The sequence below is a fragment of the Mustela nivalis genome (genome assembly GCF_964662115.1).
Source record: "Mustela nivalis genome assembly, chromosome: 12".
Taxonomy (NCBI): domain Eukaryota; kingdom Metazoa; phylum Chordata; class Mammalia; order Carnivora; family Mustelidae; genus Mustela; species Mustela nivalis.
Window position 1 is genome coordinate 45,370,172 of NC_139031.1, and position 17,921 is coordinate 45,388,092.

The 17,921-nt window shown below is 44.7% G+C and overlaps 1 protein-coding gene and 1 long non-coding RNA gene across 5 annotated transcripts in view; one reads left to right on the plus strand and one right to left on the minus strand.

Moving 5' to 3' along the window:
- The window catches only part of LOC309845206, a 95,446-nt gene that overhangs the window by 55,556 nt on the left and 21,969 nt on the right, over positions 1-17,921 (plus strand). For 3 of the 4 annotated variants that reach the window (XR_014301099.1, XR_014301100.1, XR_014301101.1), the window contains exons 1-2: positions 5,275-6,055; positions 12,129-12,208. This is a non-coding gene — a long non-coding RNA (uncharacterized lncRNA). Of the gene's footprint in view, positions 1-5,274; positions 6,056-12,128; positions 12,209-17,921 lie in introns of those variants that run through there. The other variant, XR_014301098.1, reaches the window with a different exon arrangement.
- On the minus strand, positions 2,171-3,941 carry PRR15 (proline rich 15). Its single transcript, XM_082692875.1, is given in 5 exon segments — positions 2,171-2,822; positions 2,825-2,953; positions 2,956-3,051; positions 3,054-3,248; positions 3,346-3,941. Coding segments are annotated over 5 exon segments (969 nt in total). The 5' UTR covers positions 3,782-3,941; the 3' UTR covers positions 2,171-2,709.

A 17,921-nucleotide genomic window follows, 5' to 3' on the forward strand; every position in this document is an offset into this window, starting at 1 on the left:
CAGAATGTCCTAACTGCAGACATAAAATAGAGTCTCTGCTCTTGAAATGCAAATCACAATGGGCTGAACAATGTGAACAATGGACGTATGACCTTACAGAGACATTCAGGTGACCTGTGATATGAGTCACTGTTCAGCAAGGAGAGTCACAGAAGTGAAAACTACCCTGTGTATAGAATTATCATGGTTATGAAAGCATTTAGCAAACACACAACTAGATTTTTGTCCCCTTTTTCCCCGTATCGTTTGGAAGCATGGTATTAAGATTTATTCAATGGTTTCCAAACTTTTGGGTGAAATTTCATTTGTAAGGGGGTTTAAAGAAAGCAAAAGTCTCTAATCTAATTAACTCCAAATTTAAGTCAACACTTTCCCTTAATTTACTATAAATTATCTTGAGGTTTAAAAAATTTTAAACTGTACCCATGGTATGAGAATGTAATGAATTATCTGTAAAGCATATAAATCCCAGCAAGACACTTTGTCAAATTATCTCATCTTAACCATGATCTTTTCATCCCACCAATTCTACTCGGTTTCTGATTTCACTGAGTTGGGATTAAATCAGTGCATTCCTCCCACTGCATAATTAGCACTGCTTTAAAACTCTGTAATTACAAACCTCAACTGCAGATTGTGTATTGCACTCGCTGCCCTACCTGCCATTAGCATGGTTTTCAGTTCTTCCAGAACAGTGAGGTAGAGATGTCATGTGAGTCAGTTCCACTGATATATATGTCTGCTGTGGGCTATCTGCAGCAATTATAGACTTGGATCCCAAACAAGATACAGAACCTGGGGAAATGTCAATGTTTTGTGAATCAAAAAGAATTTTTAAGAAAAAAAATGTTTTTTGAAACAATAAAACCATGAATGAAAGAGGTAGTGTAAAATTTTAAAATTACACAATTGCAGCTTGATCTTATAAATGGGCACAGTCCTAACCTATTGGTCCTCCTGGGAGGGGAAAAGTATTCTGGATAGTTATCCACCCTAATTTTGATTACTTTCTACAAAGTGGAATCAAAATGCCTTATGAAGGTGTTCCAAAGCCTTAGTTGGCAGCTTCTGCTTGTTTTCCTCCTGGTGATCTGCCAGCCTGCAGTCCCCTCCTTACCATGAACTTCTCCAGCACATTGTCCTCTCCCTCTTCTTCCCTCTTCTTCATCAGAGTCTAGGGATGGGAGGCCCACTTAAAGCTAAATATAAAGTCTTCCTCCTCCAGGAAGCTCACACTGATGAGACTCTGGTCTCACATTCCCAGTTCTAAATACACAACAAAAAAAAGTCTTTTCATGATGAAAAAACAAACTCATATATTTTATCTTTTAATATCTTTTAATGAAAGGTTTCATGATCCTCATATGAACAATTTCCTTTGGACCCCTGATTGGAGCTCCTGAATGTATTATATAGAAAGGGGCAGGTTTTTGTTTCTCTCAAACTGTGTGTACACACACACACACACACACACACACACTCTCTGACCACTACAATTTCCTTGCTATGTATTTCTGGACGGTTATAAGTGAACTGAGTTGTGGGAGTGATCCCAGCGGCCCTTAACAACCACAATAACTCTCTTGTAATTTGCTGAAAGCAAGTGGTATTCATTTACTCCTTTCCTTGAAGTTCATAACAAAAGCAAATAGGTAGATTTTTGTTCAGAATCTTCAGATCAGTACATCTAAAGGCTTTGAAACCAGATAGATGCATAGGTCAGACTAAAGAAATAAGCTCTTGAAGCAAAGAGGTAGGAAAAGAAGCCAACTTTGTGCAAACTGAGAGTTCAATCCGGCTGTTAGGTAAGAATTTTCAGACAGTTGTTAGTGAGGCCAACAAGGGATACTAAAACAAATTATTACTGGCATTGTGAATTACTTTACTGTATGAAGAGGTACTGAAATAACAAAGAGAATTTAGGTGTAATTATTCAGTACTGCTCCCTCCCTTCTTCAAATTTAGTTAGTACATAGAGGTATTGGGGCCAACTGGTTCCAGCCTGGGTGTTACTAGTTCTCAGAAATGTTCTCCTCCCAGTAGCTTTCTGAGAGTAGCTGTTATGCTGTGTGGCAAATGATTAACTCTGTCACTCTGAATTATGTATGCCTGCTTTTAAGTATGATGGACTTCAGTCTTGCAATGGAAAAAATACAAAAGTCACCTTAAGTTTTACAGTGTAACAATTTTAATAGTCCACACTAAAATAGGCAGTACAGTTTTGTAGTTCCACATTAAAAGCAATCTTGTCTTACTTAAAATGCTTCTACCTAAGGTTTCCTGCCCTCTTTCGTGTAAGGTCTGTGTCTACCGAAGTACATCTAAGAAGTACATCTAAAGTGCATTAATCTGGCGTTAATTTGCTTTCCAATAGCAAGTCCTGAATCAGAGCAGGGCTTCCTGGCTTCCTCCTTTGAAGGGCTGTGCAGTCGCTGTTGGGCTGCGAACTCAGAGAAGTACCCTTCTCACTCCCCAGGTGGCCCAAGGGGTGGAGGTCACTGGAGAACTTTTGGGAAAAAATAATTATGCCAACTTCCTCTGTGCAGGTATCTTCTCTACCACAGAGAAATGCTCAGTGCCTCCTTGAGTCATGAAATATTGACAACTCGGTCGATTTCCAGGAAAAGAAAATCGGGGAGGCCTTGTTTGAAATACTCTGAAGTTGGCAGGATGAGACACCAGGTACTAGGGTGAGCCAGAACTCTGGGTTTAGAACTGGGGGTAGGGAGGAGTGGTGGGAAGACACACAGTCCCGGAAGCGCTCTGACTACTGCGTGTCTCCTGCGGGTCACCCGGGAAGCCTGCCTCCTCCGGGGACCTGACTCCTTCGGGAGCAGAGTAGCGCGCACTTTCCTCTTCTCTTTAAAGCGGCCCGAGCGCGAGATCTTCAAATTGCGGCGGCTGCTGCCCGATTTCTCCCCGCACAGCTTGTCTGGCTTGTGGGGGTCGCCGGCCCCCCGAGGAGATTGGGGTGCTGATTCTCCCGGGAGCTGCTAGTCCAGTCCGGGCTGGGCGGTGCGGGCGGCGCGGGCTCTCCCGGGGCAGCTTGCGTGGAGGCTGCGCCCCTATCGCGGCTTCCTTGCTTTTCTTCCTGCTGTTGGTCAGCGATTTCCACCAGGGCCCCGAGCTGCCCGTGCCGCCGCTGTCGGCCATGGCCACCCGGCCGAGGGCCCGGGGTGCGGTGGTGGGGAAGGGCCCGCTCTCCGGGTGGGGCTGGCGGTCTCCCGGGTGGGAGCCTAGGCAGCGGCCTGTGCAGGGGGAAGCAAACAGAACTCGGTTACGGGGTTTGTCTAAGTCACGTGCCCCCAGCCGCACTTCCTCCGCGCGCCCCGCCCCGCAGGCGACCTGCGGGGGTCCGAGATCCCGAAGCCGAGCACCCGGAGCTGCGCACCCTCCCAGTGTCCCGCGGCACTCTCGAGGGTGAAGGCGGACGGGTGGCCTCCAGGGCGCCACCGTCTGGTCTCCAGACAGCTTGGCACGCCCCCGCCTCATTCCAGGCCTCCCAGGCGGGTGCGGTGGTCTGCGCTCTTGGGGCGCCCCAGGGGAGGTTCCCGGGCCTCTGAATGAATCCGGCTCGAGAGGGAAGCTGGCCTTGCCCTGTCACCTTGTCTGACTGTAGAGGGATGCCCAAAGGTGACCCACTTGGCCCAGAGGGGCCTCCTCTTGGATGAGCACCTGGGAGGAGGGCGCCCGGGAGCGAGCGCATCCCTGCTCTAGGTGAGCACTGAATATCAGACCCGTCAACAGTTCCGAAATTTCCCTCAGACGCTTTTTTCCCCATAGACTTCTGTCACAAGATCTTTTTCAATGTGGTTTTTCAGGGGGAACTGACATGCCAATAAGAGCGAGGGGGCAAGCTCACGGTGTTGTGTTTCTCTTAAATTCTTTTTTTGACAGAACTTCTGCCTTGTCGCTTTCAGAGAAGCATGTCTAGACTTAACTTCCCTTGAGGGGCGCCTGGGTGGCTCAGTGGGTTAAGCCACTGCCTTCGGCTCAGGTCATGATCTCAGGGTCCTGGGATCGAGTCCCGCATCAGGCTCTCTGCTCCACAGGGAGCCTGCTTCCTCCTCTCTCTCTCTGCCTGCCTCTCTGCCTACTTGTGATCTCTCTCTGTCAAATAAAAAAATAAAATCTTTAAAAAAAAAAAAAAACAAATGTAGACTTAACTTCCCTTGAAAACCGCCATCCCACGCTTCCTTTTATTCCCCAGAGACCAATCTTACGTCTCTTGGAAGCCACCCCCAGCGGATGGTTGAGATGAGGCCAAGCGGCAAACGTCCTCGTCTCTTAGTTCTTTATTAAAATGTGCGCCGAGCCTATTTGTACCAGGCAACCCCACTTTTGAGATTTTTAGTTACAAATTAAAAATTGCTGTGTGTGTGTGTGGGGGGGGGGTGAGTGTGTGTGTGTGTGTGTGTGTGTGTGTGTATTTTCCTCCCGCAGTTCCTCCCTCCAGAGAAAAACTTGCTGTGCGCAACCGGGAACTCCAAACAGTTGTGCTTCTCCCCAGCTTTAAAAGCAGCGCACTGCGGAGCGAAAAGGCTGCTTATTGTGGGCAGCGAGAATGCGGCGAGCACTTCTGTGCTGGGTCTACACGCATTAACTCTACGAATGCGCGGGATTCGCTGGTGCCGCGGAGGATTTCCAGGTTTCTCCAAGGTCTCCTTCCCATCCCACGCGCCGGGCGCTCCCGGGTTTGCCGGCGCGCCGGGGAGCGAAAGTTTAGCGGTGTTTGTTGTTGGAGGCTGGGCTCCCGGAACCGCTGGGGAAGTTTGAGCGCCTACGCGAGGCAGCGCGGCAGCCTCCGAGGCAGAGACCCGGGCCCCGGCTCCTCCCCAGGACGCCCCGAGGACAAACTCGGGGTGCGACGTGAAAACAAAAGAAGATAAAACCGCCTAAAGTTCTTCCAGTAAAAAGGCACCCACTCCTTCCTGGCCCCCCCTCCCCGGCACGGTTTGCACTTGGGTTTGCAAACATCCTGCTCCCTCTATTGTACAGATCGGAGAAGCACCCCCAAGTTATTCATTGGTGGTGGTGGTGGGGTGTCCTGATGGCTGTCTTCGGTCTTCCACTCTACATTCTCTTTTCCAAGACCAACTGTGTGCGCGGAAACGCTTTGCACTAATTACGCAAGGAAAAGACTGCAAATTACAGAAATGTACGCGGAGAGTTGCGGCTCTCAATTTCTCCCCAGGAGCTGAGGGGAGCACCCCAGGTTGACACCCCGGAATGGGCTCTGTCTTGGCGGACGCAGAATCACCCTAATCGCTCACCTGTTCGAGCTTCCCAGGATCCCACGACTCCAAGTCGCCCTCACCTCCAAGAGAACGGAGGGAGTGCTCTTGGGACAACTTGGAAGCCCGGCGCAGGGTCCCTCCCGCGCAGTCTTGGGGAGGTCGGGCTTCTTTCTGGAAGGTGTGTCAGCCGAAATCTCTGCAGTCCAGCTAAGCCGATTGCTGCTGCTGCTGCTGCTGCTGCTGGTCTTCCCCGGCGCCTCCGACTTCGGCCCGCCGCAGTGGTGGCGGCAGTTCTGGGCCCGCGGCGCGTTCGGCCCGGCGAGCAGGTGCCAGGCTCACTGCCCCAGGTGAATGCCCACGCAGGCTCTCCGGGTTAGTACGCCTGTCATTCTCCCGCGCGTCCCTCTTCCCTGCTAACGCTGCCGGGCAGCCGCGGGGAGATCGGCTGCTCGCTCTGGTGCATTGATCCTGCTTACACGTCGGTCCTCTGCACGGGAAAAGACCTCTATCTGTCCACCTGCTGGTTATTCGCCAAGTGATTCGAGAAACCAGAACTCCGGGGTCAGAGGGGAAAAAGAAAAAAAAAAAAAAACCCAACAACAAACAACCGAGGAGGCGGCCACAGCTGCCACAGGTGCAGGTAGGAACTTGGCGTTCCCGCCCTCCAGGAGACGAGATTGGATCGGGTCGCGTACGTGACGCCCGCCTGGGGTGTCTGATTGGAGAAACGCCGCGCGGCGCCGCTCGCCGGCCGGGCTCCTTCTCAAAGAAGAAATGCTAGAAGAGATCGTAGACCGAGAGATCGCCGGTGTACGTAGGTGGGTTCCGTTGCGTAAATGTAAATGTCACCCCCAGCTGTCCCTCTGCCCCTGCCCTGAGTTCTTCCCCCCCCCCCCCTTCCTCTCCGGTCCCTAGCCATGGCCACTCAGCTCCCAGGATTCCGGCTTGTAATTCCCAGGAGCTGTTTCATACCCAGGCAACATGTTGCCGAGTTGCAGGCACTCTTGGTTGAAAGCCGTAATGTTAACAAGTTCTCGGTGTTAACAAGCTGTTAACAAGGCGATGTTTCCAGCGTTTTCTGGGGGGGCTGACTCGTTTGGTTCTCACAGGAGCCCTAGGACGCAGGTGCTATTATTTTCCTCACTTGACAGGCGAGGAGACCCTAGAGCTGAAAGCAAAATGGTTGTTGAGAGTCGCACGGCTGGTACCAGAGCCGGCTTTGAAGGAGGTCTGATCCAGCTCCCACGGTCTTCACTAGCGCCCGAGATCGCACCCTGTCAATCTTGGGCTCTTACAACGACCAAGTGAGGATGTGAATTTCCTTCCCTCAGGTCTGGAAGTCCAGTGGACAGACACTCCACCTGGGGAGTACAGATCCAGCCCTGAGCCGCTAGGGGAAGTGAGCCAGTGGATTTCTGCAAGGGTTCAGGGGGCATTTTGCTCCTGGGAACGTCTGTGTACTTTTTATTGTTTGGGCAGAAAGACATTGGCATAGGTCTTTCCACTAATGAAAGCAGAGGTACTACCTGCTTTATCTTCCAGAATGTTCTTCCTTCCTTTTTTTTTTTTTTTTTTTTAAGATTTTATTTATTTATTTGACAGAGAGAGACCACAAGTAGGCAGAGAGGCTGGCAGGGAGAGAGAGGAGGAAGCAGGCTCGCCGCTGAGCAGAGAGCCTGATCTGGGGCTCGATCTCAGGACCCTGGGATCATGACCTGAGCCAGAGGCAGAGGCTTTAACCCACTGAGCCACCCAGGCTCCCTGTTCTTCCTTTTCAAAGCCCTATTTTCATGTTCCTTCAGGTCCTGAGTAACTCCTCTAAAGGAGTGTGTACAGAGCAACTGACATCTGAGCATCTTTGTTCTGAGGACTTTTTAAAGCATAAAAATAGGGAAAGGCATGATGACTACCTCAAATAACTTACAACTTAGAATTAGTGGAAAGAAATTTTTATAGAGCATTTCAATGCCTGAACTAGGATAAAATAGGAATACTTTATATCATTAATTCTTAATTTAACATTCTTGGATTTTTAAGTGATAGGCACAGCAGTGCATATTTGAAAGTGAGGCAACTTCACACATTTATTGTGATTAGTTTTAGAGAGTAAACTTTCAGAGCATGAGGACTGGAACAGATGCAGGCCACCCCCTGGGAGGGGAGGACAGGACAATCCATTCTAGTGCCATCCCATCACAGATGAAGCCATTGGATCAAGGAGGAAGGCTTAAAAAGGAGATACTTCCACAGCTTCCCTTGTAATTAGGCATAGCCATAGATTCAGTTCTGGGGCCATATGGAAGACTTCTGGAATTGTTTCTTCCCTGGATAAAGGACAGAGCCTTCTGAGAGAAGACTATCTTTTGCTATACCCTTGATTCTTACATTTAAACATAGCATGAGGGTGTGATGTCTGGTGTTTCAGCAGCCATTTTGCAACAGTGAGGCAATAAGCATGGGAATAAAAAATAGCATGCTAAGGAGGATGGCATGGGAGTATGGAAAGTGTCCAGGTCTTGATGATATTGAGAAGCCCCTGAAAGAACCTTGGAACCGTCTACCTCCAGACAACTGGTTGAGTGAGGTAGTATACATTCTTATGATTTAGACACAAATTTAAATACAGTTTCCTGTTACTAGCAGCCAAAAAGTGTTCTCCTTGATACAGTCTATCAGAGAAAAAAAAAAATTATGTTGTTTGAAGGTAAAAAAGAGAGTATTGTCACATTTTTTTTTTCTGACCAACCTGGATAGTTCTTTATAGAAGGAGGATTTAGTGGAATGTTTAAATGATGTGAATATTTATAGAGACAGAGAATGCATCTGTAAAATAAGTCACTTTGATTGAAAGGTTGATTTATCTATCCAGTGACTAGTGGGTGACTTTTAATTTTATAGAATTTAAATATGCTTAAATTGGTCAATGCTTTTCTTAATATTTTATCTTGTCATTTTTTTTTCAAAATGTGTTGATGGCTTGAGTAAGGACATTTCCTTCCTTCTCTCTTTCTAATTAAATTGCTTCTTTCTCAGGTGCACCTTTAAGTGCAGTAAATGATAATATTCAAAGGTGAAAGAGAATGAATTCCTAGAGGGCAATATTTGCATACTAGAAATTAAAATAAGAACTTTCAAGGTTAAACCTGGCCTTTGTAATCATAGCAGACCTGGCATTGCCTTGGAGTCTGGGAAATTGATTATTTTCCCTTAAAGCATTTATAGTGGGACCTGAGTAATGGAAAACCTACAATGAGAAAATTTAAGAAATACAGCTGATCAAAATGCAGAAAATAAAAGTCATTTACATTCATTTCACCCAGAGCTAACCGTGGCTAAGGTCTATTCTTTTTGCCCCTATATTTGCATTTCCTCTTTTAATCTTTTCCCTTTCCTCCCTTTCTTCATTTCTTTATTTTTTCGAGGATTTATTTATTTGAGAGAGAGAGTGCGAGAGAGGATTGGGGGAGGGGCAGAGCAGGAGAGAGAGGAGAATCTCAAGCAGACTTCCTGCTGAGTGCAAAGCCTATCTGCCTCTGTGGGGCTCCCTCTCACCACCCTGAAATCATGACCTGAGGCGAAATCAAGCGCTGGACGCTGAGCAGACTGAGACCCCAGATGGCCCCCCTTCATTCCTTTCTTTTATGGATGCTTCCATTCTTTAAAAATTAGAGGCTCTTCTTTCTCTAGCTCCTTTAGGTGTGTAAGATTAGCTTGTGTTTTTGAGACTTTACCTAATTTTTTGAGAAAGGCTTGTATTACTATGTACTTCTCTCTTAGGACCACCTTTGCTGTATCCCAAAGGTTTCGAACAGTTATGTTTTCATTTTTTGTTTGTTTCCATAATTTTTTTTTAATTCTTCTTTAATTTCCTGGTTGACCCATTAATTCTTTAATAGGATTCTCTTTAACCTCCAAGTGTTTGCTTTCTTTCCAAATTTCCTCTTGTGATTGAGTTCAAGTTTCAAAGCATTGTGGTCTGAAAATATGCAGGGAATAATCCAAGTCTTTTGGTACCAGTTGAGACCTGATTTGTGACCCAGTATGTGATCTATTCTGGAGAATGTGCCATATGCTCGAGGGAAGAATGTGTATTCTGTTGCTTTAGGATGGAATGCTCTCTGTATAATTGTTAGGTCCATCTGGTCCAGTGTGTCATTCAAAGACCTTGTTTCCTTGTTGATCATCTGCTTAGATGATTGGTCCATTGCTGTGGGTGTTGAAATCCCCTACTATTATTACCAATGTATTTCTTTAATTTTGTTATTAATTGGTTGCTTCCAAGTTAGGAGCATAAATATTTATAATTGTTAGATCTTCTTCTTGGATAGACCCTTTAAGTATGATTCCGTATCCCTCTTCATCCCTTACTACAGTCTTTAGTTTAAAATCTAATTTGCCTGATGTGAGGATTGCTACCCCAGCTGTAGTGATCTGAAGGCACACGTGCACCCCAATGTTTATAGCAGCAATGCACACAATAGCCAAACTGGAAAGAGCCCAGATGTTCATCGACAGATGAATGGATAAAGGAGATGTGATATATATATACAAACAATGGAATATTACCCAGCCATCAGAAAGGACGAATGCTTATCATTTACATCAACATGGGTGGAGCTGGAGGGTATGATGCTGAATGAAATAAAGACAATTATCATATGGTTTCACTCATTAGTGGAATATAAGAAACAGTGGAGAGGGTCACAGGGGAAGGAAGGGAAAACTGAATGGGAAGAAATCAGAGAGGGAGACAAACCTTGAGAGACTATAGGAAACAAGTGGAGGTTTGCTGGAGGGGAGGTGGGTAGGGGGATGGGGTAATTGGTGATGGGCATCAAGGAGGGCAGGTGACGTGATGAGCACCGGGTGTTATATGCAACTGATAAATTATTAAACACTACACCTGAAACTAATGACGTACTATATGTTGGCTAATTGAATTTAAGTGAAAAAAATAAAGTTAAGTCTTCTGAGTATCTAAAAAATTTTTTAAAAAAAGAAAAGAAAATTAGATGCTCATCTCCCATGGCCTGTTCCTTTCTAGTTACCAGTGTCCTGGTAATTTGATATTCCCTTTCTGTGTTTTCACATCGGCGTTGGTGGATTTAGTTTATAAACTTCAGAGAGTGGGCATTACATCTGCCTGAAGCTGGGATCCACTTGTTATAGCCTTCCGTCCTGTACCCTGTCAGGTTAACATGGAGGCGGATATAGAAGAACACAGGTTGTGAGTCAAAATCACTTTGGTTTTATACTTGACCCAAAGCAAGGCTAATTGGTACCTGGCCCCTCTCTGAAATTCAAGCAACGCCAGCTGACTCTTCCTAACGTCCCACTCTTCCTCCTACTTCATAATCTTGTTTCTCTGTATTCTTGGATACTATTGTATGCTCCTCATTTTCCTTAAAAAACTGTTTGTATGGAGAGTGAAGGCCTAAAGCAAACAAAACTTACTCTAGAAAGGATTTTCCAGGGCGCCTGAGTGGCTCAGTGGGTTAAGCCGATACCTTTGGCTCAGGTCATGATCTCAGGGTCCTGGGATCGAGTCCCACATTGGGCTCTCTGCTCAGCAGGGAGTCTGCTTCCTCCTCTCTCTCTCTCTCTGCCTGCTTGTCATCTCTCTCTGTCAAATAAATAAAATCTTTAAAAAAAATTTCTTAGAAAGGATTTTCCAGATTTTAGGGGCACTAGTGGACAGGACCATTTTATACTAAGTTCATGGTTTGAGGAGTTTGGGGCAAGGAAAGCAAGAGATCTATGTATGCACTTACCCTTGGTCATACCCTCTGGGGACAAATCCACCCATTATTCCCCAACCCCCTAACAGATCTTTTCTGTTCTAAAGCAACTTAATTATCCATGCAGACCTGTGGAGGACAGGAAACGTGGGTACAGCTTACTTCTAAGTTGTTTAAACCCTGAGGTTGTGGCCCTTCGGGTAAAAAACAGGAGATCGCTCTTCTTTGGGTGAGCCCTATGCTTTTGATTCCGTCCCTCTTTTGCCAGGAGGCTATCAAAACCTGAAGCTGATTTGGTGCCCGATTGTTTTCAGCAGGGGAGCTCATCCAGATAACAGCCTGCCACTGACAGGAATGGGTGTGTTTGAAATATATTATAAATTGTTTGCTTGGTGTTTGTCCCGCACGATTAGATACAATTTTCTTATTTATTTATTGTCTGACTCCCTCACTAGAGAATGAATCCCATTTTATTTAATGACCATTTATATGATGATCAGCTTACTTCCTGTGTATGAGGTATAGTTCTGTTTTATAAATATTAACTATTTTAATCCTAAAAGTTCATGTGAAATAGGCACCGTTATTATTCGTTATTATTCTAGAAAAGGTAACTGAGACACTAAGAACTTCCGTTACTTGCTCGGGGTCACCCTGCTGGTAGGTATCAGAGCCAGCATTTGACCTTGGAGAAACTGGCTTGAGAGTCCAGGAACCTCACTAATCCCTGGGTTGTGTGTTTCTCCTTGAACGCTAAGACATGTCATTAATCAATCTTCAGGATGTGACAGGCTGCCGTGCAGTAACCATTCTTAGTAGTGTTGAATGAGTGACCATCAAATGCATTAATATAAATGCTTCATAGGTTATGATATGACTGACTTATAAAAATAAATGTAATGACAATGGCAATGTAACAAAATTTCAGTCTGTTATTGCATACCATTATAGCCTGATTTTAATTCTGAGATGTGAGTAGTGTAAGTGGACCAAATTATCTGATAGATGTTTGCTGTTCTGGTTACAAAATTGGAAAAATACTATCACGTTGCAATGCTTTGAAGGAGATGCGTGAGGTGGTGGGACAGGGATGGGGCAGAATAATGTAATACCAGAGGATGGCTACTGAGATTTTATTAAATCTTGTATTTAGGGAAGAAATGAATGATCTGGAGGACATGACATTGTGACACAAGCAAGACTCCCCGGCACATCCTGACTCAGGAAACAAAGGCAATTCAACTTTATTGTTTGTTAGAAAATCATCAGTGTAAATAGAAATCATGTGTTACCATCCAAGGTAATGTTCTCCGGCTGGTCACCTGGTTCCAGGTCATGGCTGGGGTAAACTACTATCGGCTGTTGTTAATTTCTCTTTTCAAGGGGTTGGTTGGGTTATGCTCCATTTACCAGGTTATATTTTTTCTTTTGTGGTTTGTGTGTCAGCTCAGTGCATCACATGCCTACCGGCAGAAGGTGGGTATCTGATGGAAGGGTAACATGAGGCAGGAAGGGAATCTTTTGGCTTCCCCATCTGCATCGAGGCCAGTGTCAAACTTACACTGTTAGAAATCTGTAAGAAATACCTACTTTTATCAGTCAGGCTGTCAGGGGAGGTCACCGAAGTTTTGGGACTCGACTCTGCTCAATGCTAACACAGGTAAATCTCACACTCTACATTCATAGTGAATGTTTAGATTTACCCATTTGATGTAATTTCGTTTACATGGGGGGAGAAATTGCTTGAACTGCAGCCCTGAACCTTTTATAACAATGGTAAGTTTAAAATTCTGACGGTGGACTTTTCACTTTATTGTGTGCTTATTCAAAAATGCATAGTATTCTTTTCACTTTTTTTTTAATGGCAGAAGAACCCTGAGAGATAGCTACTCTAAGCCCAACAGTTTATTGTAGAAAGTTGACGCAATTTACCCAAAGTCATGAGACTTTAGGGGGGGAGGTCATTTTGATCTGGTTTTAGTTACTCTTCCCCTAATACAGCTTTCTGCTCATATAGCTGTTTGAATCTCATATTGCCTTTTAATTAATCATTAGATCAGTAAACATTTGTTGGTTTCAGACTATTACATCAAAAGAGATCGTCATACTTTAAAAAATTCTGATGAGGTCCCTGTTTTCTGTTTCCCACTTGGAACAATGTTAAATCATATGTGGCTGTTTAAATATTAAAGCCCTATGGAATCAGAGCACTCAAAGCTCAAATTAACGCTGGGAATTGTAATTACATACATTTCTTGTGAAAAGACTTGATCGTCGGTTTGATTTACTAGCTATGTGGCTTTGGGAAAATTACTTAATATCTTTAGGCTCTGGTTTCCTTAAATGTAAAGTGGGGATAATACTATCTACTTCTCTAGGTAGTTGCCAAGATTAAAGTAGACAATACATTTATTAAATTCCCTAGCACAGTGCCTAACACATAATAGGCACTCAGCAAATGTTAGTTTCTCCTTGACTAATTTCTTTCATTGGCTGTGTGGGAAAATTATGTGAACAAACTGTATAAATCAAACACTTCCAAGGGCTTTTTGAAAATAATGAGAGTCTTAGGAGAGCACTGTCGTCGTTGTTGGTTGGGGTCAAATCCCCCCCGCCCCCCCACCGCCCAGTATATGATGTTAACATTTACTGGAGAGTATTTAATACACAACTATTTGCAATGAATCTAACTTTTTTCAGGAACACACTTAATGATGAAATCAAATCAGGCAGAAGTTTTCTGCATGTGTTTCAAGAATGCTCTTTATCCTGTCTATACTGAAATTGCATTACCTACAGTTACAGGAGGAAGTGTGCTCAGTTAAGCTTGGAAGCAGTGTTACCAGAAAAGGATTAACAAATCATAAGACAAAATCCTTAGAAGGAAGGTCACTAGCAGACTGTGGCTAGGGCACAAGCCAAGGAATAAGTTTCACATGTGCTGCTCCATTAGTTCCTGGAATCTTGATGTACAACCTGCATCAGCGAATCGTGCCCGGAGGAGGGAAAGAATGAGAGCATCGTGTTCTCTTCTGTTAGACCACATGGCACTACTTCTCGTTTTTAAAAATTAGCTTTCATTTTATTTTATTTATTTTTTTTTAAAGATTTCATTTATTTTATTTATTTTTTAAAAAAGATTTTATTTTATTTATTTGTCATAGAGAGAGAAGCAAGAGCAAGCACAGGTAGACAGAATGGCAGGCAGAGGCAGAGGGAGAAGCAAGCTCCCTGCCAAGCAAGGAGCCCGATGTGGGGCTCGATCCCAGGATGCTGGGATCATGACCTGAGCCGAAGGCAGCCGCTTAACCAACAGAGCCACCCAGGCATCCCAAGATTTCATTTATTTGACAGAGAGATAGAGAGAGAGAGTGCCCAATAGCAAGAGAGAGAGCCCACAAGCAGGGGGAGTGGCAGGCAGAGGGAGAAGCAGGCTCTCTGCTGAGGGGGAGCCAGACCCCAGCCTCAATCCCAGGACCCTGGGATCGTGACCTGGGCTGAAGGCTGTTACTTAACCAACTGAGCCAGCCAGGGACCCCTAGCTTTTATGTTATTAAAGTAATATATGCACAGGTAGGTTAAAAGCCCAATGTTATTGAAGGCTTATAGCCAATTATTAGAGCTTCTTATCTCATTCCTTCCTGTGGTCCCTTCTGCAACCACTTTCAACAACTTTGGCTTTTCATTCCTGGCATTAACATATCTCTGCATTTCTAAGTAATATGCGTATTGTGCTCTCTTTTGACTTAGCTATATTAGACGTTCTCTATTAATTTCCTATGATGGTATTTGAGGACTTGGTTCTCTTATCCTGGGCCTTCTGCTTCCCTCTCCTATTTTCCCACCAGAGTCATTTTACAGTCTTTGTTCAGCTGACCGTTCCATGTTTATACTATTGTGCCTGTATAAATATTGTTCAGACTAAGCATTATAGGGTGCAGATCACTGTATCTGCTTTCTTTTGTCTTTCCCTGAGGCTAATAAGGGCCCTCTTCCCCCCTTTCTTTTGGTCCTCTTTCTAGTTCTTTCTTACGTCTTCCAATGGCTTCTTGGTACGCTTTTCTTTTCTTTTTTTTTTTTTTTTAAGATTTTATTTATTTATCAGAGAGAGAGATGGGGAGAGAGCGAGCACAGGCAGACAGAATGGCAGGCAGAGGCAGAGGGAGAAGCAGGCTCCCTGCTCAGCAAGGAGCCCGATGTGGGACTCGATCCCAGGACACTGGGATCATGACCTGAGCCGAAGGCAGCTGTTGGTGGCAACTGAGCCACCCAGGCGTCCCTTGGTACTCTTTTCTACAAGTCCAATCAAATCAATATATATTTGTTCCCTTTTGGTTTCCCCCCAAATATGGCTCCTGGACTCCTCCTTCTCCTTCCAGATGGACTGATCTCTCTCTCTCTGGCCTGCTGCACAGCCTTCTCCTAGGAATGTCTTGAGTTGGATTTCCCATTTCCTGGATTTTGAGTCCCTTTCTTTCTTGCTGGACTCCCTGGTTTTGGTGACGGTCAGCTGCTGCTGCAGCAGGCATGGTGGTGGCAGTGTTCAGTATGGCTAGCTCTTCTGTCACATGGTTCCAGTCTGGCCTCTTCATCCTCTGTGCCTTGCACACAGCTATTCTCCTGGGCCCTCCTTTGATCCTTATTCTAGAGAGTTCCTTTGTGCAAAGACACAGAGTGAAACTTGCCTTACCCACTGTGCTATAATTAATTCAAATGGATCATGGATTTTTTAAAAAACATTTTATTTATTTATTCAACAGAGAGAGAGAGAGAACAAGTAGGCAGAGTGGCAGGCAGAGGGAGAGGGAGAAGCAGGGTCTCTGCTGAGCAGGGATCCCAACGTGGGACTCGATCCCAGGATCCTGGGTCTCTGCTGAGCAGGGATCCCAACATGGGACTCGATCCCAGGATCCTGGAATCATGACCCGAGCAGAAGGCAGCCGCCAAACTAACTGAGCCACTCTGGCATCCCTGGATCATGGATTTTAAATGTAAATGTAAATGTAAAGCTATACAACTTTTTTTTTTTTTTTTTTCAAGGAAACCCAATTTTTTTTTTTTTTCAGCATAACAGTATTCATTATTTTTCACCACACCCAGTGCTCCATGCAATTCGTGCCCTTTATAATACCCACCACCTAGTACCCCAACCTCCCACCCCCCACCCCTACAACTTTTGAAATAAAATATCGAAACTCTTTGCAGCATAGGACAAGGTGAAGGATTCTTAGACACAGACACAGCTAACGTACAATCCATAAAATAAAAAATCACTAAATTGGATTTCAAAACTAAAAAAAAAAAAACACCTTTTGTTCTGAAAAGACTCTGTTAATAGGAACTGAAAACAAACTATAGATGGGGAGAAAATATTTGCAAACCACGTATCTGACAAAGGCCTTACACTTAAAATATATAAAGGGCTCTCGAAATTCAATAGTAAAAAATCAATTACAGGGGCACCTGGGTGGCTCAGTGGGTTAAAGCCTCTGCCTTCGGCTCAGGTCATAATCCCAGGGTCCTGGGATCGAGCCCCACATTGGGCTCTCTACTCTGTGGAGAGCCTGCTTCCTCCTCTCTCTCTCTTTGCCTGCCTCTCTGCCTACTTGTGATCTGTCTGTCAAATAAATAAATTAAAAAATCTTAAAAAAAAATCAATTACAAAGTGGGTAACAGGGTGTCTGGGTGCTCAGCTGGTTTAGCATCTGACTCTTCATTTTGGCTCAGGTTATGATCTCAGAGTTGTGAGACTGAGCCCATGCTGGGCTCTGTGCTAGGCGTGGAGCCTGCATAAGAGTCTCTTTCTCTCCCTCTCCTGCTCCCCAACCCCACATGCACTCTATCTCTAAAATAAATAAAATGGGCAAGGGACATGAATGGATGTTTCACTAAACTGGAGATACAGGTGACAGATGAGCACTTGAAAAGATGCACAGTGTCACTAACCATTAGTGAAATGCAAATTAGAACCACAGTGAGATATTAATAGGCACTTATCAGAATGGCTAAAATAGAAAATTTTGGCAGCACCAAATGCTGGTGAGAATGTAGAGAAATGGAATCACTTTTTTTTTTTTCGCATGTTTATAACAGCTTTATGGGGAATAGCCAAAAAACTGGAAACAAAGCAAATGTCCATCAATCGAGAAATGTGTAAACAAACTGTATTCTCTCCAAATATAGACTACTGCTTAACAAGAGAAGGAAGTGAACTCTTATTTTTTTTTAAAAAAGATTTTATTTATTTATTTTTCAGAAAGAGACAGACAGAACAGGCAGGGGGAGCAGCAGGCAGGGAAAGAAGCAGGCCCCCTGCTCACCAGGGAGCATGATGTGGGACTTGATCCCAGAACCCTGAGCAGATGCTTAACTGATTGAGCCATCCAGGTGCCCTGAAATGAGCTCTTGGTACATGCTACAACTTGGACAGATCTCAGAGTAATGATGCTGAGTAAAAGAAGCCAGACCAAAAAAGTATACATACTGTATGATTTTGCTATATAAAACTCTAGGAAATGCAACTTAATATATGGGACAGAGGGGGAAAGGGACAGGGAGGGAGATGAGAGAGAGATTGAAAAAGGCCACAAGAAAACTTTTGGAGGTGATTGAATGTAAAATGGTGCAGCTGCTCTGGAAAAGTTTGGTGGTTCCTTAAAAAACTCAACATGGAAACATAAGCCAGCAGTGGCTCTCCTGGGCATTTGTCTTAGAGAAGTGAAGACATGCATTCACACACACACACCTGTAAGTGAATGTGGATACAGCTTCATTCATCGTAGCCCCAAACTGGAAACAATCTAGATGCCCTTCATTTGGGTGAGTGATAAAACTGTGGGGGAACCCCCCCCCCCACACACACACAAAGGCTGTGGGAACTCCATCCCACAGAGTATGTCTCAGCAATAAAAATGGGACAAGCTCCAGGGGTGCCTGGGTGACTCAG